Source organism: Candoia aspera, chromosome 6 (assembly GCF_035149785.1).
Source record: "Candoia aspera isolate rCanAsp1 chromosome 6, rCanAsp1.hap2, whole genome shotgun sequence".
Lineage (NCBI taxonomy): Eukaryota > Metazoa > Chordata > Lepidosauria > Squamata > Boidae > Candoia > Candoia aspera.
The window spans coordinates 72,914,273-72,938,019 of record NC_086158.1 but is presented as its reverse complement, the minus strand read 5'-3'; the positions used below and the strand labels follow the sequence as shown (position 1 = coordinate 72,938,019).

Genomic DNA, 23,747 nt, shown 5'->3' with positions numbered 1-23,747 from the left:
GTCACTAAGCACGTTCACACCGAGTTCCCTCAGATCGGCTCTTAATGGTCAATCTTACTGTTTACCGTTTTTATCTTTAACAACCCACAACCCTACACTTATTTCTACTCAGAAGCGAGCCTTGCAAGTACACGGATGATTGCACAACCCACGGGAGGGGGAGGGTTGAAATTCCTCACTGTTCTTGGCGTCACTCGTGGAAAAGAGAGAGCGACCCCGGCCCCAGGAACCTTTCTTCAACAGCCTCCTAATGCGATGGTTTTTCCTAATGTCGGCTCTTCATTCTTCTGGGCAAATGCTGGCTTTAAAATGATTCCTCTCGAGCAATTACAGCCTGGCCCGAAAAGGAAGGCTGGGCTTCCTCTCCTCCCCCTCCCCACGTCGTGCTTCTAAGTGGGGCGCCTCTTGCGCCGGAAGGGGACGTGATGGTTTCTGGGCAAAGGCAGACCAGAGGAGGGGAGAGGAAACGGGGGTGCTCTTGAACCCTACAACCCATTTCCCCAAGTTTGCTGTTTGTTTGATTCAGTTGTAAAGCCTGCGTGCCCACTCTTGCTCCGCCGCCGCGCCTGACCTAGATAATCCCAGCGCCCTGGCGAGGTGAGAGACAACTGGGCCCACCTCCCCCTACGTGCCTGCTCGCCTAATGGCGGGGGCGGGGAGGGGGAGGGAGGGATGCCCCTGCGTCTGCGGTTTTGCAGCGACCAGAAAACAAGGGCATGACCCCAGGGCACTTGCGCCTTCCCATGCGCTGACCTGCGGGCGACCTACAGCCCGGACCGTGACATCTGAATGAACCCTGCCTGCTCCTTCGCCAAGTTCACTGTCTATCAAACAACGAGATTCGGAGCTCTGAGCAACGTTAATTGCCACAGGAAGCCTTTATTATCTCTGCGGCCATCTATTTTATGTGCGTCAATTCCCGGGGGGGGGGGGAGAGGTGGGGGGACGGAGGATTCCGACGGTCGCGGAGTGAAAGGGATAATTAAAGACATCTTGAAAGGAGGTCGATAAATGAACAGCCGAAGACGAAGTGCTGGTGAAGATGGCAGGTTATTGTTGCAAGCCTTCAGAGCTTGGAGGGGAGCGAGGAAGAGGAGACTGACGCCGGGGAAGGCTTCGAGGCGTGCCTCCCAAAGCGCTTGCGAAATAAAAGAACCATCCCCGATAATGCCACGTTTACTCCAGGTGCCATGATCTCGGAACTGAATCGGCAACTGGCCTATTTTTTAAAAATAGAAACGAAATAGAAGTATTTGAGATTAACCATTTGTCCGTTGGTTAGCTAGACTCATAAGCTCCCCTCATCTTATATTTCTCCAGAAATAGAACAACGAAATTCATTGACAGGCACTATCTCAAAAGCTAAGATAAATTTTCACAAATTTTAAAAGCAGTAATTAATCAGTTCCGTGATTTAATCTTTTATAATTAAAGCGCCAGGACGTGTTTTCACAGGAAATGCTTCAGACATTCAGGCGATTGTCACTTAAATGCACATTTCTAAAGCAGATTAACATTTCTTACACTGGGATTTAAATTGGATCTGCTCCACCTTCTCACTTGCCTTTACATATTCATCATGATTACATTCTGGTTTCAGCTGGGGTTTTCACCAACTTTCATCTGCCTTGAAAGTTCCTTTTATGATGATGATGATGATGATGATACCATTCAACAGCAAGTGGAGAGGTGGTGTTTTTTTCCCCTGCACCATACCTATGAGATTCTAAGTTACCTACATGAGCTATTTGACTTATCCATGGATCGGGGCCGCAAGACACGCTGAAGTGCATGGCTTGGACCTGGGCATTTAATGCTAGTTAAGATTTGGTTGGCTAGTTTGTGGCTGAGGGGGTTGTGAAGCAACAGCAACTCAATACAACCTCAGTAAGTTTGTTTGGATATACCTTCGACTTTTTCCAACGACAAATAAGCTTATTTTCTTAAAAGACTGGCTTCCTCAAGACCGCAACCAAGCCTTAACTGAAAAACAGCAAGATCCATTCAACTGGGCAGGGTTTAGTTCCAGTCAAACAGACACAGGATGTAGCTAGAACAGTGATAAACAATACTGAAATTTATAATTCCAAAGAAAGGGAAAATCCATCATTTTAGTCTTTGCATTTTCTGGATAAAATGCAAAGTGTAAATAATGCTTAGATTTTCAGGATGTGACTAATTTAAAGGAGGTTTCCCCAGCCTGATCTTGACCAGATGTGTTGGGGTTTAGTGACTATCATTCTCCATCTATTCTGCCTGCAGTGACTGATGGGAAATGTACTCCAACACATCCCAAAAATACAAATGGGTGGGGAGGCTGGGGCCTCTCCACCCTGATAAATACAAAACAAGGTATGCAATGTCACTTTCTTCCCCCTTCAAAAAAGCTATTCTCTTTGCTCTCCTTGAATCCTAACCTGGGTTAATATTTAAGATAGTAAGATTGAGGTGTGGCTTGAAATTAAAAGATATAACTAGAGAGAGAAGTAGATTGAGAAACCAGCTTTGGGTGTTTGAATCAAAGTCCTTTGATTAAAGGGGAATCTTAGAACAGTACCACCATAGCACTTTGGATGCGCCATACAGAAAGTTATGTTAATTAAAGTTAGTCATTGACATTTGGCTGTTTTCTTTCTTTCAGTTGACCACAAAGATTTACCTTAAAGACAAGGTCAGGAGGGCAGGAGCTTCTGGTTCACTTGAAGGTCAATCTGCCAACAGTATTTAACTCAGCATTATAGTGCAACCTTCACCAGCTTTGATGGGGGAGAGGAAAGAAAAGGAGAATTACCTTACACACGAGCAGTGCCCTCCCCTTAATTTGGGAGTCCTTCCTGCCCATTGGGACCATCCTGCATTCAGACAGGAGAATTCAACTATGGCTTCAGAGTCAAATCACAGATGCGGATTTTTTGAAAAAATCCATATCCAAACTGCAAACACTCTGGCCTTCGTTGCTTTCAAACCAACTTCTTTTCTTTTAAATGTTAGAAGAATTTATTTCAGAAAAAATTCTTCCCCTCTTCAGGAAAAAGAGAGCCAGGGATTTCTGAGAACTTCAGGAAGTGATTAATCCAGCGAATGGATCAATGTCTTCCTCTATACAGTAAATGAAATATAGGGGAGTATTTAAGTATAAGAGGTCTAAGTCAGGAGGCTACATTAATGTTAAAACTTCCAGACAGGCAGTTATCCAACAGATTAAGTGAGGTGGATTAGAAGTTTAGGAAATGTGCAGGGAAAGGTTCACTTTCTGAATGTCTGCCTTTTTATCGTGGCTAAAAGCATGAAGCTTTCCTGAGGAAAAGAAGCAACTCTAGCAGATAAGAACATTTCATTTAAGAAGTTATATGTGAAAGGAAAATCTACTGTGTGCACCATTTTCTGGCTGCAGAGCTTAATCAGTGATGGTATCTAATGGACTGAGCTCTGAAATGTGGAATTTATGAGGGAGTGTTTTTGAACATGTGCTGATTGCTTTTCTTTTGGTGGCAGGGAATCTGTAAATACTGACAGCAAGCAACTGATACGCAGTTTTGCCATGGAGTAAGTACACTACAACTGCCTAACAGAAACTCATCACAAACATTTAAGGAGATTTAAAGATTTGTATAAGATTGTAAAGATTTTTTTAACCTTAAAAAATAAGATTTTTAAAAAACAAACTAAAAGAAATAATTGACAGCTAACATCTCTTAGATTTGGTGATTGCAAAACAGAGAAACCTGAATATTTTGCTTTGAAGTTTGACCCTAGATAGAAATATTGATCCATTATCTATAATTAGAGCACAAACTTTTAAAAATTGCAGAGGAAAAATACAGTCACCTGATGACACTGTAATCTCAACACTAACTGGGTAGGCATTGCTAGTCAAACATCTACAAGAAGTAGGGCTGAAGTCATCCACTGAAACCAGCCTATTTTGACTTTTAAATAGGGCCTTTGCTTTACACATTTCACTTTGAACCTCATGAATTTGAAAACAAAACATTTAAGCATCGACTTTTCCTCTAACCCTCCTAAATCTAACCATGTCCATTATTGACAATTTGGAAGAGAATTCAAAGTTCCTGTTCCTTGCAAAAATATTGGCATCTTCCAAAAATTGCTTGTGTTTTGGAAAGGCTCCAACAGAACGTGACTTAACTGTGTATCCAATGCATTTTCATTTCTGTTTAGGTCATTCAATTTTTAAATTAAAAAAAAAAGAAAATTGTGGTAAGAACAACTAAAAATGAACTCAGCTGCTGACAGATAAACAGGGCTTCCCCTGCCATGGGGCACCCCCTTGTGGACCGGGGTGTAAAAAAATCAAGATGGTGGCCACTGCCATGCAATTGAAACTCTGCCGCTCTTTGACATGCAACATTTCTTGATGGACAGATCTGTAGGCACACCACATAACCTTGTCTGTCTGGTTCAGTTCATATTTCCTGTTTGAGAGAAAGCCAGTGCATTTTTCCACATGGAAAAGTGGAGTGGGGAGGACAGCACCATATTGCAAACTGGTGATATCTTGAGTCAACCTGTGGACAAAATAGCAAGTTCAACATTAGCTATTGCTTGAAACTGAAGCAACACCAGCCCAGACATATAGTTTGGTTGAAATTCTGTCCAGTTAGGTGACGATACATATCAAGAGATCTTCAGATAGAACCATCCATTGGACTGAATGCTCATTGTGAATGGCTTAGTTCCACGTCTAGGACTGTCATGGTCCCTGTTCCAGTGTTCCTGAAACATCGCAACGAGTTCCCATGCCATGCTGGTGCTGACACGTGTTGTTGTACAGGAGGGGGCTGCTGCTGCTCCTTGGTGCCAGGCAGCGAGCTGGATGATGCAAGTCTAGAGGAATGCATGTTTGGGCTAACTTGACTGGTCAAGGACGTTACCCGAAAACTGCCAGCAACCGTTAGGAACACCTGCAAGGGGATGGAATTGTACTGACATTGGGAGGAGGGGCTTGGGATTGCAGGTGAATTAATTGGGAGAAATCCTGTGCTTTTAGTATTCTCAGCTTTGCCTGTGTTTCTGCATACTATTCATTATTAAATATCCATAGAACACCTGTGTGAGTCTGATTACTATTTTGAATAGGCAGTCATTACAAGGACCTTCATGGCCAAAGCTTCCAATTTTCCAAATTTAATTTTGAATTCAAGATTTCAATTAGCAAAAGAAGAAATAGTAGCAGACAGGAAAAGGGAGCAAGGTTTCACCCTTGGCACTGTCTGAACCAGTGTTTCTCAACTTTGGCAACTTTAAGATGTGTGGACTTCACCTCCCAGAATTCCCCAGCCAGCATAGCCATACAGTTCTCAAGGTTGAGAAACACTGGTCTGAACTATTGAAATACAGTAGTGAACTAAAATAACATGGTGTACAGGACAGAGGAGCAAGTTGGAAAGTGCTGTTCCAAACATTGGAAAGATAGCATTGAAGAACTCTGATTTCGATAATGCAAAGAAGCTATTGGGTGTCCTTCACCTCCAACACATTCGGTAGTGCTCAATAAACTCCAGTTGTTGCTTTTTTTTCTTAAGGCATACCCAAAACCCTCTGAGGATGCTATAATTTCCAGATATTTAATTTTGTTGTTTAACTGCTTGAGGTTATCTTTGAGTTCCATGTTAATGCACCAGGGCAATTTTTGTTTTTAATCTGTTCAGTCATGTCCAGTTCTCTGAGACTGCTTGGGCAAATCCCTCCAGTTTTCTTGGCAAGCTTTTTCATACAGTAAGTGGTTTGCCATTGCCTCATCCTAGGGCTGAGAGAGAGTGACTGACCCAAGGTCACCCAGCTGGCTTCGTGCCTAAGGCAGGACTAGGACTCATGGTCACCCAGTTTCTAGCCTGATGCCTTAACCACTGCACCAAACTGGCTCTCAGCAGGGCAAATATATCTACCTTATTTCCTTTTGTTTAAAGAATGAATGTTTGGCTTTAGATAAAGGCAGCTTTTCCAATGCTCAGTAAGGTAACTTGGAGTAAACCACAGTTGCATTGCTGTTTCTTGCAGCATTATTGTGGTCAAGTTAATGGGAATTTGCACTCTCATTTTCTTGGCATCACAGTTCACAACCTGAGGTGGTTCACTATTTGGCAGAATGCCCTGCCACACGTCCAGCTCTCAGTTTAGATCAGGATTAAGCCTTCAGCTCTATTTGAAATTCAAACTCACGGGGGCCCAAAAGATGACAAGAGAAGAAGTAGCACAGTGCTGAAGCTCCACTACTTTGGATTCTAACTCTCCCCAGTATCCCTTCAAGCCCGGATTTAATATTTCTCTGGCCAGTGGCCTTTGCAGGGAAAGAGTCCCCTCTCCAGGCTTAGTGCCATGCAGTAAATATTTTAAATGAATGCACACCAGAAAGAACTTCTGACAGGATTTATTTCCGAAAGATCTTTCCCCTGCAAAATCTTGCCCAGAATCTCATCCAGCAATAAATTATCTACAGCAGAGTTATTCCTAATGGTTATCACTAAAGTTGTGACAGCCTGATGATCCACAAAGGGTAGCTGAAGCATACAAACATCACAGTACATCTGATGCATCTCTACATTATGTGACAGGACAAGCCACCTTTTGCAGACCAGAAGCTGCGCTGGGTTATGGTGTGGCAGATGACACCAAGTCCATAACAACAACTGGGTGAAACCTTGACGTTTGGGTATATTTTGGTTTGGCAGGCATATTTTGGAAACTTTAAATATGTTTTAAGATAAAGGCATAAACAGCCATATTTATTTATGTATTAAATAAATAAATGGCAGAAAATCTGTTGCTGATTTTCAAGAGGTCAACAACTCGGTTCTGGCAATGTGGAAGACCCAAAGATAGGGGCAAAATGTGGGCAGGAGCATAAAAAGTGCTGTTCAAGGATACCCCCTTTTATGAAATGCACCCACTTTAAGATAGACACAGCATTATTTGAAGAGTTATATTTGAAAGAAATATCCTTTGTTTTCATCACATGTTGGGCTACAATTCTCATCCATTGCCAGCATAATGGGATAATGCAAGTAGTAATCCAACCCATGTAGAAAACATCAAGCTGAAGTTGATCTAAAAAGCCATGTTTGGGCTGCACCACATTATTCTTGCAGGTAGGGGGAGCCCACATAATGAAAAGCTGTTCCGTATCAGAGAGAGCAAAAAAATCCTGCACGTGGAGATACAGGATAACAAGAACTTGAGCGTAACTTTCTCCTTGCTATATCAAATTCTTGCATTTATGTCTTAAAGATTCCTAGCATTAGGGGCCCGAGTTATGATTCACTTTCTGATTTGCCTTGACTTGGGCCTCTCCTTACAAAACAATACCTACCCAATCTCCAGATGATCCTTTTGCAAGTCAGATAGATGTAGCTCTGTAACCCAGCTTTGCATCTTCTTCCTTGCCTTAGCCTAATGCCACTGCCAACCATCTTTGCTAGAAGCTTTGGCCCTCTTTTGTTCAATGCTCTCAGTCTCTCGCTGTCTTCCACTTGCTTCTATAGATTATATCCTTTTGCTCCTTATGGTTTCACTTATGTCCATCTTCTCTGTTCCTCTGTAGATACTCTGATTTAGATTTGGGGATCTATAAACAGTTGCTTTCCTTGGCTCCTTGTGGTTGACAGCCCTCTTCTTGGCAAGACGCGAGCATCTTAAATACTTGGACAGAGAGTTTGTCCTGACAGTCTGGATTAAAGAGAGGAATTATCCACACAGAGTGGACCTCTTCTGTAATAATGCTGCCCATAGCTTTTTAAAGCCAATTCTTAGCCTAGATCAAGAGCCGCATTTGTCATTCTGCAACTATTACAAAGTGCCTTCCTAAGCAGTTGGAGAGGATTGATAAGCATTAATGGCAGTTTTGTTTCCCCCCAAACTGGTACTCTTCAAATACACTAAGACTCCAATCCCACAAAATCTGTTACCCATAATGCTGGCTAAAAATGCTAGTAATTATAGCCTCAACATATCTACAAGGCAGCAGATTGAAAGGCTAAAAATTTTATTACTGTATAAGCAGGAGTGGGAAACCAGTCACCTTCCAGAAGTTGCTGAACTACAATTCCCTGCATTCCTCACCATTGGCCTTATTGGTTCAGGCTCATGGATTGTAGTTTAACAACATCTGAGGAGTCAAGGTTCTCCACCCTGGCTTAACTCATGGACTAGAGGCATCACCAGATGCATGGAATTAATCTTCATTTATCAATTAAATATATACACAGGTAGAAATAAATCCATAACTAATCCATAACTAAATGTGCTATAAGAAATCTTGTTAATCTTTTACAAGATTCATCCTTTTTCTTGCTACAAGACCTAATATAGCTACCCCTCTGGAAACTGGATATGTTGGCAAGCCATCCCAGGTCAAATCTCAGAGATGAACCACCTCATATCCCTTCAAACATAATGTTTTTCATTTTGCAGGACAAAGGAGAAAGAAAGAAAAGCACATATGTTTATGAACCAGACCTAAGACATTCCATCCATTGTTTGCTTGACAACTTATTATGCCAACATATGAAAAGTTTGCTTATTTAAACAGGGTGAGGCTTCATGTCATGATCGGGCTGGTCACAGTTCAATGGTGCAGCCTGTGGCATGCAAGCAGGATGCCTCCAGTTCAATTCCAAATGTCCCCAGCTAGGAAAGGCTCCAAGCTGAAACCATGGAAAGCCACTGCTAGTAACTGCCACTAGTGGTGTGCTTTGGGGTCCTAACAGAAGCTGGCAAATAAATCTGCTCCAGGGCTACCTTGTTTTCTTGTTTACAATGCAGAACACTGTTGTGTTAGTTACCTTTAAAACACAGTACAAAATGCACATCCTGAAGCAATGTCAGCTTCCAATCTATTTGGTGCTGGTTCTTTCATCGGTTCTTGCTTTGCTGGGGGCCTCTCCCATTCAGATGGCCCTTCTGCATTGTACCTGGAACATTTTACATTCTGAAGGCGACTGATTTACGAAGGTTCTCTCCCATCAGAAACAAAGCACAGCCGTCTTGTAAGGAAGCAGCAGAACAGCAGTCTCTTTCAGAAGCTGTGAGGAGTCCTGAAGAATCTTCATGGGGCAGATTAGATCTAGGAATCCCAGAATGTCCACTGCATCCCAGCTGAACCTCAATTTATGCTTGCTTGAGCTACATATACTTAGCCCTCATGCAAAACTAACATCAATGCTTCCACCACAACTTTCAAGACATTTATCTTTGGAGTATGACTTCTCTTAACCACAAGACAAAGTGGTAATGTACATATACAAAACAAAAAGTGCAACTAAAGATGGCAGAAGAATGACCAATGCATATATGTGCAAAGAATAGATGCTAAGAAATGCACAGGCCTTTAAGGAAGAGTGCAGGGAGTTCATCCTTTCTTCTTCCCTACAACCAAGAGGCAGGTAGGAGGGGCTTGTGCAGTCTGCCAAAGAGCAGCCAAAAAGGAAGTGATGTTTTGCCCCAGAGGCCTGTCCTATTCTACTTCTAAGCTAGAGATCTAACTGAGATGTCTATGCATTCAGGTGCTGGCCTTGCTTGCTCCACTGCTTTCATGGCCAGCCTTCAGAGAATGGAAATAGAGTTGAAGACCATCCACAGGGTGCACAATTGGCACAGTCTGCATCTTTGGGAAATGAGCTGTGGCCAGTTCCCAGTGGGCTGTGCTGACCAATTCAATGGCGAGAACCTTGAGAATTGCCTGGGCCAGTTCTTTGCCTATGCAATTTCGGACTCCACCACCAAAAGGAATGTAGTGAAACCGGAGGGAGGCAGAGGTTTTTTGCTTCTCCCGGTCTTCCTGTGATACGCAAAACCTCTCCGGATCAAAGGTGTCTGGGGGACTCTGGTAGATGCTGGCAGTCTCATGTGTATCCCGAATACTGTACATCACACTCCAACCCTTTGGAATCTGGTAGCCCTTTAGGGGAGGGAAGGAGAGACAGAACAAAATCAGCACCACAGACAGCAGCCTGCAGGATGCAACCTGCCTGAAAGAGTTGAAGGGGAAATACCTACAACAGCTTGATCCAACCTTTTGGAAAAGAGGAGGGAGGGAGACTCTTCCATCCATTATCCTTGTGCTCAGACTGGCTAACTTCAAAAATATTGCTAACAATCTATAACTACTCATTTTTTAAATGTGGATTTTCTGCTACAAAGTGCTGTCACTTCAGACAACTAAACAGCAGAGAGAAAAATTCATTAATAGACCATTTTTTCACTCAGTTTCTTTTAACTAAGTTTATCTCTTCTCCTTAATGGGTGACTTGACATGGTTATTTTATTCTGTGCTTTAAATTTTTTTTCAATGTCCTTCTGAGAACTGCTGCTATAGGTCAATGAACAAATCTTAGAAATAAATGGAAACCCATTTATTTAGAAAATACCATTACTTCAGTTAGTGAGAATTACAGTCTCACTGTATATTCATACACTGAGATAGTCTTGCTATAACATTAGCACTACCTTGGAATGGCAGTCCCTGGTGCCACTCCAAACAGGAGCAATTGTAGCTTGCAGTTATACTGTTTTGGTTTGGTTTTTTGGTGCCTTCAGATCTGTGTTGACTCCATGATATTATAAGTCCCTGCAGTTTTCTTTGCACCATTTTGAAACTGGTGTGCCCTGGCCTTCTTCCTTGGACTGAGAGAGAGGGACTGGCACAAAGTCATCCAGCTGGCTTTGGCTTGAGGCAGGACTGGTCACAATCTCTTGGTTTCTAACCTAGCTCCTTTAACCATTACACCAAACTGGCTTTCAGTTATACTACCTAAATCCCACCAAATGATCCTTAGGATTGGGCACAATCATTTTGTTGATCTGAATGAAGCATGCATCTTGATCTCACTCCTCTCTCCAGTTCTCAGTCTTTTTATGAAAAGTATGCAGTTCTCTGGAGGCTGTGTTCTATCAAATTAGACCATTGATCTACCTTGCCCAAAACTGCTGACAGGATCTGATAGCAGCTTTCCAGCATTTGAAGCAGTATTCTTTTCCATTCCTAAAACAGTGATGCCAGAAATTGAATCAGAGACCTCCTGCATACAAAATATTGCTCTGTCATCTTTCTGTGTCCCTTTCCTACTTGAGTTTTCTTTACTAACTCTTCTATTCTCACTCATCATCATAGTCCACTGCCCAATCCTTGGGATCTTGTTCACCAAGCTTCTTCTATTTTTCTCATCCCTAGTTACAGTACTTACAGTCCATTTGAGACATCCTTTCTCATACCCAAAGCCCAGCTTCCTACGAGTAGCCTTCAGATTCCTCACTGTGCTGGCTCTACACAGAAGTTGTTCTTGGAATCACTAGGAAGCCAAAAAGCAGTCTTCCTGAGTTCCCATATAAAATACACAGCTTAACCTTCTAAACTCCAGCTCAACCCAGGTTACTCACTCTTCCACCAAAAGGATAGGTAGCAAGCCACACAACTCACATCTAGCTCAAAGGTTTGTAAGGCTGTCCTATACCCTCCAGATACTGGGGGCAGCAAACGGAGAACTTCTTTAATGACACAATCCAAGTAGCGCAGACGGTTCATCTTCTCCAGGGTCAGGTAAGCGTGGCAACAATACTCAGATCTTTCCAGACTGCTAGGGAACCGGCCTGTTTCTTCCAGCCTGGACTGTGAGCCAGGGCCATTTGTAGTTCCATGGACAGTTTCCTGGGCCTCTTTAGCCATGATGTCTATATTAGGTCCTTTCTCTTCCCCCTTGGTCTCTCTGCCTTGTTCTCTTCCCAATCTGGACGGAAGAGGCAGTTTGTAGTCGCTATCCTTGTTTTCCTTTTCATGTGCAAGTAAAGTCTTTTGGGCAGACTGGTATTTTGTCAGAGAATCCTCAGCAGCAAAGCACTGATACAGTCCAGTAAGGCCATGGGAGGCCAGTTCCTGCTGGATCTTTTTTATGACCAGCGGGTGTTTCAACAAGAGTAAGATCATAGAAGTAGTAGCGCTGGCCGTGGTGAAGAAAGCTGCGAATATTAGTTCAATTGCAGACTCCTATAAGGCAAGCCATAGAGTTGTATGAATTAGAAGACTGTTCCTCTTAGTATGCACATACGCTACTAATAAACTGAATGTCACTTGAAACCCTGTGACTCTGACTCTGCATCTGGACCAGCTGATGAACCTTCTGCAATGTTTGGACCTTGGACTTTGCTTGACCAGCCTTGTGGCTGCTGCTTTGGATTTGGAACTCTCTTAAGGCAAGCTTGCTGGATTTGGGGGGACTTGTTTTCTCCTACTGCGTGTGTGTTTGCACTCACATTTCCTTTGCCGCTTGATTATTTGCTTCACAAACTTCTCAGCAAAGTTTGCAACCACCTCTCTGGGTGTCTGTGCATACGTGGTCTAAGACAGGATAATACTAACTTCTGGCTGCTCCCCCAATTTTCCTCTCTCCTCCTTTCTCTTTCTTTCCCTTCCTTTAAAGTATGTAAGGATAGGTATAAAGGAGGAGAAAAACAGGAACAAATAGGATCTTCATGGTATTTTGTGTGATTTTGTGTGTTTGTGTGTGTGTGAAGTTCAAAACATTTGGAAGGAACAACACTGTTTGGTTTGCATTTAGGGCATCAGTGTTTGATAGGACCACCTTCAATTAGGGTCAGAAACAACTAGCCAGTGTAACTGAGAAGAACAGAAATCGCAAAAGCAAAATTCCCTGGAATTTTCTTCCCATACTGTATGCAGCACTAATTCTGGGAGTTGAAGCCCACACGTCTTAAAGTTGCCAAGGTTGAGGAACACTGTATCAGAGGTTATGGATTGGCTCCAATCCAATTTGTACCATTTACCTGTTTCTTTGTACTGATTTAGAAAATCACATTGAGTCAATTCAAAGGCATCCAATTGGACAATTTGATTTGACTTTCCAGTTTGATTCAGAAACTCAATTCAATCAGGAGATTTAATCAAATGTCAAAATCAAAGCTTTACATGTTCATAGCATCCCCATATTTATTTAAATAGCCATTAAAAGGCCTTATTCCTCAGGGAAATGGAGCTCACTGAGGTTAAAATAGTTTGGGAGATATGTACTGGACTGAACTGCACAAAATCAGACTGAACTTCTGCTATTTGAACTCTGTTATTGCTACTGATGCTAATAGAATGGAGATGAAAACAAAATAGATGCACAGGTAGTCCTTGCTTACCGACCACTCATTCACCATCCAAAGTTACAACAGCGGTGAAAAAGGAGACTTACGACTGGTCCTCAGATTTGCAGCTGTTGCAGCATCACCACAGTCATGTGATTGTGATTTGGGCACTTGGCAACTGGCATGCATTTACAATTGTCGCAGCATCCTGCAGTCACATGATCCCCATTTGCGACATTCATAGATAGCTTCCCACAGCAAAGTCAATGGGGAAGCCAGCAGGAAGTCACAGGTCATGGTCACATGACATTGCACTTAACAACCCATAGTAATTCACTTAACAACTGCAGCCAGAACTGACAAACTGACATTGTAAGTCGGGCACGGTCACATGACATTTCACTTTACAACCGTGTCACTTAGCAACAGAGTTGCCAGTCCCAATTACAGTTGGTAAGTGAGACTACCTATATGGTCTAAACCAGCATTCCTCAATCAGGTGCTTTCTGGATACATTAGCACTGCAGCTCCCAGAATTTCTAGCTAAATATACTGAACAGGAGCACTGCATGCTAGCACTTTTTGTTGCACAAAGTGGGGTACAATGCAGAAAGAGAAAGAAAACCGAAATGAAGTTTTTAACTTCACGTACACCAAGGTACTTGCAGCCCATAACAATATCAAGGCCAATAAACCAACAACATATTCCATCTCCCAACAGCAATTCAAATCATTATGAAAATTATCACAGACTTTTGTAAAGTGATCTGCATACATTATCGTGCCCATGATAGCATCCCGATGATTATCTGGAAAGGCGTTTTTAAAACCTTTTTCTATACTATTTCAGGCAGCTGCATATGTCATATGTCATTTTATCAACCAGCTCAGTTAGTTCCATTTATCATTGGGCTCCTGGAAACATTTGCTTTTCTTTCCATGGATTTCAGGTGCCAGGCAAGAAAAGCCAGCTGCTTCATCGCTATTCCAGTTGGCCCCATTGAGGGGATTTCCAGCTGGAAGCAGCAGCCGAAGACTTTTGCAAGGACATGGGCAGAAGCAAGTACCACTGATTTCAGTGGAAACATTTCCCCATAAGTTCACACTGAACTGTCTAATCATTAAAAAAAAAATGATACCACTGGAAAGTAGGCTCCACCCAAAGCAGTGCATTATGGTTATTCAACTCAATCTGGGGAATGGAAGAAGCAAGAACCAATTTAGAAGGAAACACCCACACTTTTTGAATCACTGGTTGCTAATATCTCAACAGCCTAGATTCCACCACATACAGATACGTTCAGAAGCCCAGTCTACCAGCTTTTCTCAAGATGTATCAGACTATAATTTCCAGTCTTTGGCCAACATGGTCAATGGCTAGCAGTGTTGGAATCCCAACACTAAGTTGAAAAATCTGTTACGACAATCAGATATCAGATTGCAAATTTACCAATGCTCATAGCCAGTGGATTTCTGTGACAAAGCTAAGCTTCTTGCACATGACAAATTTTGCTTTTTTGTTTCAGATCAGGGCTGTAGCGAAAGTCATTTTAAGGAATCTGCTGCCTTGGGAACTGCTAAGTGGTCCCTGGGAAGAAACCACTGGTGAAGGAATAGCAACATTCACATGTTCTCACAGAATGACAAAGTCAGTGTCACTGCACTAGCCTTGTCCCTTAGGGGCATGTGTGTGATATCACAATGCACACAAAAGAGGAGCAGGCTTATGTCACAGTGCCACAATACTGTTTAGGTCACTCTGACCCCCGTGCCCCTCTGTAGGAGAAGGATGGACAACCAGAGTTGCCAGTACACAGATGGACAGAGAAGCTGGCTGGTTGGGAAAAGGTCTGCGTAATCTTGTAAACAAAAGACTCCTGGTGTTTAGGCAAGGAGATCACTAGGAAGATGTCTGAAGTAGAAGTCCCAGTTGAAACATCAGATAAAGTAAAGCATGCAGTATTCAGCTCAAGCAAGAACTGATTTTACATTGCTGAAGCAACTGTGTGTGGTCACAGCAAGTGAATGGTGAAACACCCAAACTTTTGTCGTGTAACCAACTTCTTGAGTCTACAAGGTTGCAGAGATATAGAAGCTCAGAAAAACAAAACAACCTTTTTACAAATAAATATTTTTCTTGCTAAAACAAACTTCAGGGTGACTGCTCAAATCCTTTTTGCCCTCCATGAAGCTATGATATCCTGGGACAACTGACCACAGAATCTCCAGCATCAGTAAACCTTAAGGGGGCAGGCACTAGCCATTCTACAAAAGTATTTCCAACCAGATATCCCACAGAATTACACCAGCTGAGACACGTCTTCCAACAGGGGCTATGGTCAGTCCCTCCACGAAACCACTGATCCCCAGGAGCATAAAAATCATCACCTTCAATTCCTGCATGGTGAAATCTTTGCCGTTATCCTTGGCGCTGTTGATGATAAAATCCAGGGCATCACGACAAGCTTCAGGATCCTTCCTCTGCAGTTTTTCCAGGATGGCTTTCTCCATGTAAGTATGTAGAAGATCACGAGCCTTTATTCCCTGAGGAGCAGAGGATGGTTCAAAGAAGATGAGCACAGAGATCTGGTTCAGAAACCCATTCAGAAAACACCTTGAGGTTTACAGAAAGAAAGCTGTGCATTGTTTAGAAAGCTCAGGAATTCATTTATGTTGCCTTCTCCAAGCAGTAGAAGCTCAGGTTAGCTAGAGGTATTTATTTTTCCTTAGCTGAAAGGAAAACAACTAATTAAGATTAAGTAAGATCCAATAGCTCCCAGCCAAAGGAGTAGAATTGTTTCATTGCTGAGCAACCCAAAAGGCAGGCTCTAATCCGGGGAATGAGGGTACGGATCAGAGGTTTTTCATCCCGCAAGAACTGTTTAAAAAGAAAAAATCAAGTCATGCGTGCTCCACTGGTTCCAATCATGCACTAATGGGGGAAAATGGGAAACTATGGAAAGAGAGTAGGACACAAATAGTCTCAGAGCAGATCCTGTCATGATTAGGCAGTTATAGACAGGAGAACAGGATGGAATGGAATGGAATAATAAGGGGGATCTGCTCTCTTCTCCTACCTTGCTGGCAGCCTGGAGAGAAGTCGGTTTCAGAAGCCTGAAGTTTGGGAAGCAGTAAGTGTCCAAGGAACTCAGGGCACAAAGTGTGAAAGGAGAGGGCAAGTGTGTGTGTGGGGGGGAGATTTCTCATGGAATCTGCCTAGTGACAGGAGGGGAGGGGCATGCAGGGATGGTGTCCTGGAATCTAGAGCTGGTTTGGACACTCCACTGGTTGCTCACTTCTCTTCAGACTACACTTAGGGCATTATTCCAAACTTCCACCAACCTAGCATCTCCCAGGTTGCAGCTGGACCACAGTTCTCCTGATCTCTATTAGTCCACTTCAACCTGGAGGCTGGGAAAGGTTGTGTTGAAGATAAGGCTTTGAGGGTTGGGAGAATGCCATTTTCAGGTCTCCTCCATTTTTAAACTTTGAGAGGAAGGGAAAGTCCTTCCCTTTCACAGGGAAAGGCAAAGGGATGATGGGGCACTGGAAACATTTTCTTTTTAAAGGGCTCTGGGCCCTTTCTCAGCTGCAGGATTGCATCTCATCTGTACCACAGATCTAAGTGTACCAGGCTACCCTGCAATTAAAGCCGATTTAAAGGAACCTGAACGGAGCAAGGGGTGCAGTGGGCGCATGTGCAAAGTGCTTTCCCCCTTCGCTCATGCCCATGGGCCCCTTGCTGGCTCCAGCGCAAGCGGAACTCCTGACCCACGGAGGAAAGGGCGGACACGGCCCCGCCGTCGCAGCCCAGCCGCTGCCAGCAGGTACCTTCCTCAGTCCGCTGAAGGGGACGTTCAGCGGCAAGCAGAAGAGGTTCTCCACCAGCTGCTCGAAGGCCCCGGCCAGCTCCTCGAACTGCTCCTCCTCCAGCTGGAGCCCCAGCAGGATGCGTACAGCGATGCGGAAGGTCAAGGCCTTGGCCGAAGCGTAGACAGCGATGGGCCCCGGGCCGCGGCACCAGCCGCGCAGCTCCCAGCTCACCAGGCGCTGGATTCGGGGCAGGTAGGTCTCCAGGGCGGCGCGGCTGAAGACGCGGGCCAGGACCTGCGGCGCAAAGGGAGAGCGGGGCGCGAGCGCGGGAGGCGGGGCGGCCCGCCCGGCGCGAGGGGGCGTTTTCAGGGTTGGAGCTCGGGGCGCCCGGGAGGGGAAAGCGACGGCCGCAGCAGCGGAGTCTGCAGGTTCGCCCGGATCGGGCTTAGCGGAGACGCCCCGGCCCTTCCCGAGCGACGCTTAAGCGGGCAGAGGCTCGGCTTCCGAGAGGAACCGGGGCTGGGAGACGCGTCCGCGCTGCGACTCAGCCCCACAAGGCGGAGCAGCCCGAGACCCCCGCGGGCCTGGCTTCAGCCTAGCCGAAGCGAGGAACAGGGACACTTCCTATGTGTCGCTCTCCAGATCTCGGTGGACCGTAGCCCATCGTCCCCAGCCCCACGAAGGCACTGTAGTCCACCCCATCGCGAGAGCAGCGGTTGGAGCGAGGACCGCCAGGGAAAGACGGACGGGCGGTTCCTCGTGTCTGACTCTCCGGGCCTCCCGCCCCGGCCCCGGCCCCGGCCCCGCCCGGCCCTCCTCACCTTCCTCCTCTGCCGGTGCGTCTCGGCGCGGGCGTTGAGGAGCGTGTGCGAGCCCAGCAGGATCTGGGTGCTGAGCGGCCACTGGGCGCTCACCAGGCTGTGCTCGCCCAGCAGGATCTTGCGCACGTTCTCGGCGCCGCTCACGCGGACCACCGGCTTGCCCAGCAGGTGCGTCTTGAACACGGCGCCGTAGCGCTGCCTCCGGGAGCTGTGGAAGCGGGAACCCTGCTCGGCCGCGGGGGGTGGGCGGAGAGAGAGAGAGTGAGAGAGAAGGGCGGGGGTCGGACCGGACTGGCGAGCCACCGCCGCCTCTTTGCGCCGCTAAAGAAGGTCAGCAAATCGAGGGTGTCTCTGCGCAAGCGCAGATCGCCTTTATCTTGGCGCCCAAATCGTTCAGCTGCTTGGCTCCCACCGGGGCTTAGCTAATAATGAGCTTTGATCCCAGAATGGGCTAGATCGACGGCAGAACAAGTTTGACTTTAAGTTTCATTTTAAGAGGCTTTAAGTCCGCCGAAGTTACTACGGGCATGAAGTGGTGACGGGCCCCATCTCCGGCGGATGATTTTTCAAATGCTGAGGGTCAAGCCCCGAAAGGAGGGTAAAGGTAAAGGAGCCTCCCGAAAGGAAGGAGGAGCGAGGAAATAGCTGACAGCTACCTTCTCCTTCACGCACCAATTTGGGAATAAATCTCTCCGAAGTGAGTGGAAAATTGGAAGTGTCTTCTCAACAGGGCGAAATGTAAAGCGAACGGGCTGAGGGCCATCTGGAGTCAGAGCCGTCATTTTTTTTAAATGGGCGCACTCCTGGAGGATGGCCTTAAGCATGTGCGGAGTGCCTCGCCTTCAACCAGCAGCAAGGTTTCCAGGATTGCGGCTGCTCCAAACTGAAGGGAGTGTTTCCGTGGTTTAATGGCTAGGAAACTCCGGGTTTAAGCCCAGAACTCGGGGAAGACTTCGGGCCAATCCCTCCCTTTCTGCCTGACCTACCTCACAGGGCTGTTGGGGGGATAACCCTGGAGTGGGCATCCCCGCCTTGAGGGTCCGGAAGGCAGGGATCCTGACTGGCCGCCCCACCGCGGGATGCTCACCTGGATCAGCCAGTGCAGCGTCTCCCCGAAGAAGGGCCACCCCATGGAGCCCTTGGGCAGCGGCAGGGCGCTGGCGCGGTCCCGGCTCAGGCTCCAGCGGAGGGCCCAGAGGTGGCGGGCCGCGGCCAGCAGGAGTCCCACGGCGGCGGCGGCAACTAGCGCGGCCTCTAGCCAAGCCAGCGCGTCCGCGGAGCCCCCCGGTGGCTGCGCCTCCTGGCCGGCTTTGGCTGCCCGGAGAAGAGGGGAGGGAGTCAGCTGGAGGGCGAGGGAGAAAGGCGCGGCTCCAGCCCTGGCCGGGCTGGGTCGCGAGGCGGCGGGCACCTTTCTCCCCCTCCTTTCCGTCGCCTGGAAGGGGAGGCCGCCTGTCCGAGGGCGCTGCCCGGGATCCGGGCTCCTCGCTCTCCCGGCGCGTTTCGACTAGGTTCGGACAGGGCAGCCGGCAGCCTTCGGCCCCCTTTCCCCCCGCCGCCCCCTGGCTTCCTAGGCGGCCAGCTTCGAGCGCCTGTTCCCCCGGGGCACGTTGTGGTGGTTGTCCTCGGAAGCCGGTTCGGCCCTGCAGAAGGGGCTCCCCGAGCTCGCCTGGGGCTCCGGAGCTGTTGCCGCCTCCTCGAACTCCCTCCCTTCCTCCCTCATTTCCCCGGCCAGCTGTCAATGAACCGCCAGCCTGCCCTACCCATGGCCGGCGAGCGGATGGGTCCCGGGCACCCTCCCTCTGCCTCCCCTCGATGATAAGCCTTGTTCTTTGCCTTGGGCCGCTTTATAGAGCTCCGCCGACCCACCTTCGCAGATGACGTCGCCGCTTGGTATTCAAAGTGGGGCCCGAAACGGCTGCGATTGGCGCCCGGGAGGGTCCGCGAGGAGCGGAGTTGGGAGTGGGGGGAGCCGGCGGGGCAGATCTCGCCTCCTGGGCAGGCGGGGGAGCATCTCCCAGGTAAGCCGCAGACGTGCTTCCCTCCTTGGGGCTCGGAGTCAAGGGCGATTTCTAGCCACCGAGGCGAGCGACCTCTCCTGCCGCCCCTGAGGTGGCCCGCTGCAGGCATCCTGGCGGCTCAGGCGCTCCCACTGTCTACTGTCCTAGGCGTGGTCTGGTTCTTCAGACTGATCGATCAAACTGGGATCCTCCAAAAGTTCTAGGTTCCCACTCCCGTCACTGCTAGCTAAAATTATGGGACTGTAGTCCTGCATCCATGAGGAAAGGCTAAAATCCTCAGGGAAAGAAAATGCAAGGTGGAACGAGGCCACCAGGGTGCCCAGCCCAGCAGCAAGGGGACAAGGCAGGGAAAGAATCAGCTGGGCAGCCGTTATTGGGGCCTGAACTTCAGTGATTCCTTTAGGAAGCCTGACCTCCAGCTAAATTTGGAGGAAAGGGAGCCTCCCCGCCCCGCAAAAACCAGTGTGTCACTCAGAGGTGTTGGAATGCAATTCCCACCAGAGAAGGGGAATAGCAAAAGGAGCCGCCCAGTCGTCACTGGCTTTCCAGTTAAAGATAACGTTGCAGGGTGAAACTTGGGGTTCGTGCCAGCCGTGTCGTCTTTCAGGATATTACATTCCAGACTATTGTGCCGTGGGTACTTTGTAGCCTAGATGGCTATAAGAGGACATACTTTCTCAGAATTAATTAAATTAATGAATTAAGACCACGGCGGATTCCTCACAGCGAGTGATTTACGGCATCCTAGGGCCTGGCCCACCCATCGCCATAACGACCACAAGAAGAGCTTTATAACTCCACGGGGCTGGCGGGGGTAGAAGAGGCTATAAATCACTAATTAGGAAGTGCCCCAAGATTTTGGCCGTCCACCAGCGACCGGAGGTCTGGCAAATGGAGGTTCACTTTGCAGAAACTGGCTGGATTCTCACATCCCGCTAAGCGATGGCTTGTTAAGCACCGCTTTTCATTGAACCACACGATTTGACAGGTGGCCAAACGATTTGTTTAGTTTTAACTCAACGCGTTGTGTGAACCCATTTATTTTGATAGTACTGACTCAAACGACAAAGGGAGTTCCCTCGGTCAATCCCCCCTATGCCAAAAGTTTTCTGCAACGTGCGAACCAAATCGCTGTGGCCCAGCCGCAGAAACGGGGGGTCATTTCCTAACTAGTGACTTCTCACGCGGTCTAGCATCATCCGACCAGGACCACAACATGCCCGGTGACAGAGTAAATCTCTAATTCTTTCCGGAGAAAAGGGCCTCAATAGATTCATTTCAGGAACCTGGAGATGACTGGCGCGCTCCTCCCGGTTACCCCCAAGAAAGGCGGAGGAGATCTGAACTCTCGGTGGGCAGGAATTCGCCTCGCACCGACCTAACGGGAGCTCGCAGGGGGCCAATGCAAGTCTCATTCGGTGCGGCTGCGGCCCCCGCGGGAAAGTCTCTGCTCCAAGCCCGCTTTCGGGCTGAGATCCAGCTCTTGGGAGCTCTAGCGGGGGAGGAGGGGGGGCTTCTGCACATGCCACGGCGGAAGGCCGGGGTCCTCCTTTGGGGAAGGTCTCGCTGGGCGCCTTGCTTTCGCTCTAATCTCGCAGACTGCGGGATCGCTTCCCTGCCTTTACCCAGGATGTCACAGGCCCGGCTTGGCACGTCTCCGAAGCGTAAGATCCTCGGTCCGCCCGCCAACCAGTCGATCTGGAGCGGCTCCGGGCAGCAAAGCCAAGACCCGGAGAACTTGCGCTGCCCCGAAGCGCAAAGGCATTACGGGAAGCCAAGTTCGCAACTGGCGCTCCATCCCAGCTCGACAGGAGAGGACAGGCAGCAAAACCCATCAACCTCAGCTGGGTAGGAGGGAGAAGGCTGCCAAGGGACGATGGGAGACGTAGTCAGACACCTTTGAAGGGGAAAGTTGCGGCACTTGAGGCCCGCACCCCCTCCCACGGGAGCAAAGGCCAAAACCCAATTCGCACCAGGCAGTCCTCAGACAAGCCCCCCCCCCCCCAAATATCTCATTCGATCTCACCGCCACCACGAAAGAGTGTAGCCACTCCCTGAAAGGGAAGAGGGCACTCTGGATCTCTCCCGGAAGATCCCAGATTCTCACCCTTCCCAAAAGGAGGCCGATGCCCAGCCGAAGTTCAGCGCCCAAGGCCGCAATTTCCCGCTTTGGAGCACACAGATCCTCCCGGTAACTGCCCCCACCCGACCCGAAATCCCGCGGAGAAAAACCCAACGAAGGCGGCTTGCATCTCATCTTTGCTACGAAGAAGATGCGCCGGCTTCTCCCTGGGCACGCCCAGGGCTCCACAGGTGGGAAACCGCCCGGCCCGCTGGATACTCGCGGTTCTGGTAAGAGCCGCCAGCCGCGCAGCACCGAGGGAAACGTAGGGGGTCGAACTATCTGCAGGAGAGAAACACGCCCAGGCACCTTTGCCCCGTAGCATCTGGCCGGCCCATCCAGCGGCACACGCTAAAGAAAGGTTTAGGTTTACAGGACCGTGTTCAGCAGGACCGTCAAATAATTTAATCAGCGGCGAGGTAGGGGAGGGAGGATATTCTCTACAAGTCCCAGTTACGGGGCGCTGCCATACATTCGCTTGTCTTTCCAGCAAGGCGCTCCTTGGCAGAAGCGGGCCCCGGACACAGGAAACCTCCTAGTGCCACCCATCCAACGTTGGCCGACCCCCGGAGGAAAATGCAGGGGTGGGAAGCTGCTACCCACAGTCAAGTCGTTCGAACATCACCAGGGCCGAGCTCGATTTAGGTAGTTTAAAGGATACTACAAAAAGCTCCCCGCACTTTAGCTCCCCCCACCTGAAAAAAGGGAGAAATTCTGATGTGAAGATCGCTTAAGGCTTACAACATACAAATAATGGAGGGAAAGAGGGTGGAGAGAGAGAGAGAGAGAGAGAGAAATTAGGCAATGTCCGAGTCCGGAAAAATCGCTGTTTGGAAAATGGGACCTCGAGTTTGGAGCAGAAAACACTAAATGGCCTTTCTGGGCGAGAGGGGGAAGGATCTTCAAGTCTTGTCCGAAGATCGTATTTACAGTTAGGCGTGGCAAGTACAGCCCGGCATTTTGCCTTCGCCGATACAGTCGGCCCCGCTTCCCCCCTGGCAAGGCCCAGCCTCCTTCTCAAGGCTCAGCAATGCAGGGCAAAGGGCCCTTCCCATCGGCCGGTCCCTTCCAGGGCCTCCTTCCCGTTCTCCGTCAAATCAGCGGCCCTTTCACCGGAACCAGCTTCGCGGGAGCCCGACTCGGCGACGGGCAGGGCGGGGCCGGCTTTCACGGGTGCTGGGCGATCCCGTTGGCCAGCCCCCGGAGCTGCCGCACCACCGTCTCGATGAGCTTCTGTTTGTCGCGGTCGTTCTTCCGGAACTGGGCGAAAAGGTGGTTCTTTTTGTTCACGTCTTTCATCCTAAGAAGGGGAGCCGAGAAAAGGGAAGATCAGGGATCGCTTGAAGAACCCTGCGCGGTACCCAACCCAGGGACTCGGCCGCGGGTTCGAGCCCAGCCGCCCAAGGAAAGCGTTGAAGCCCAGAAGCGGCTTCCAGGTATGGCTCTGGAGGGTTTGCAGAACGCGCCCGCAAAGGCAGCCAGGTCTCTCCTCGGATCCCTATGAGGCCGAGAAGACCCCGGGAGGAGAGTTGGGCGTTTTTCTGGGCGGCCAACAGGCCTCCCCTCCCTCGGAGGGCTTTAGCGCCACTGCTTCTCGGGGGAAATGGTTACGATTACTTCGAGATCGCCCCAATTCGGCCTAGGATCCCCCGGAAATCCCCTGAAAGAGACCAGGTCAGGAGTGGTCAGGCCAGGAGGACGGCTATTTCTATCCGAACTCGCAGGCTTACAACGCTGGGAAAGGAGAACCCAGTTCCAAGGGGCTGCAGGCAGCCCCTCGCGAAAAAGCCGAAGAGCAGGACCTCCGCTCAGCTCGATTAAAAAGAACCCTAAAAACTTCGGTTCTTTCCACGAAGCTTCCCAACAGTTTGA

At 48.2% G+C, this 23,747-nt stretch overlaps 2 protein-coding genes across 3 annotated transcripts in view; both read right to left on the bottom strand.

Annotated features, from left to right (window-relative positions):
• Positions 1 to 6,375: 6,375 nt before the first annotated feature.
• LOC134500489 (cytochrome P450 26C1) lies at positions 6,376 to 19,862 on the bottom strand. Its single transcript, XM_063307825.1, has 8 exons — positions 19,602 to 19,862; positions 19,144 to 19,375; positions 18,823 to 19,049; positions 17,736 to 17,960; positions 16,933 to 17,208; positions 15,490 to 15,645; positions 11,435 to 11,998; positions 6,376 to 9,916 (listed from the first exon to the last, which is right to left on the bottom strand). The coding sequence occupies exons 1-8, from the start codon at positions 19,860 to 19,862 to the stop codon at positions 9,518 to 9,520; spliced, it is 2,340 nt and encodes a 779-aa protein (XP_063163895.1). The 3' UTR covers positions 6,376 to 9,517.
• Positions 19,863 to 22,265: 2,403 nt separating this feature from the next.
• Positions 22,266 to 23,747, bottom strand: part of EXOC6 (exocyst complex component 6) — a 102,514-nt gene continuing 101,032 nt past the window's right edge. For both annotated transcript variants that reach the window (XM_063307391.1, XM_063307392.1), the window contains one exon: positions 22,266 to 23,175. In XM_063307391.1, coding sequence (XP_063163461.1) covers positions 23,043 to 23,175 — 133 coding nt within the window. In that variant the 3' untranslated portion in view covers positions 22,266 to 23,042. The remainder of the gene's footprint in view (positions 23,176 to 23,747) is intronic.

Coding starts and splice junctions, on each gene's coding strand:
- LOC134500489 (XM_063307825.1), bottom strand. CDS start 19,862: ATGCCTGCAGCGGGCCACCTCAGGGGCGGCAGGAGAGGTCGCTCGCCT. Junction 15,646..16,932: donor CCTTCAGCGGACTGAGGAAG/GTACCTGCTGGC, acceptor TCTGCTCCTCAG/GGAATAAAGGCTCGTGATCT. Junction 9,917..11,434: donor TACAAACCTTTGAGCTAGAT/GTGAGTTGTGTG, acceptor CCTCCCCTAAAG/GGCTACCAGATTCCAAAGGG.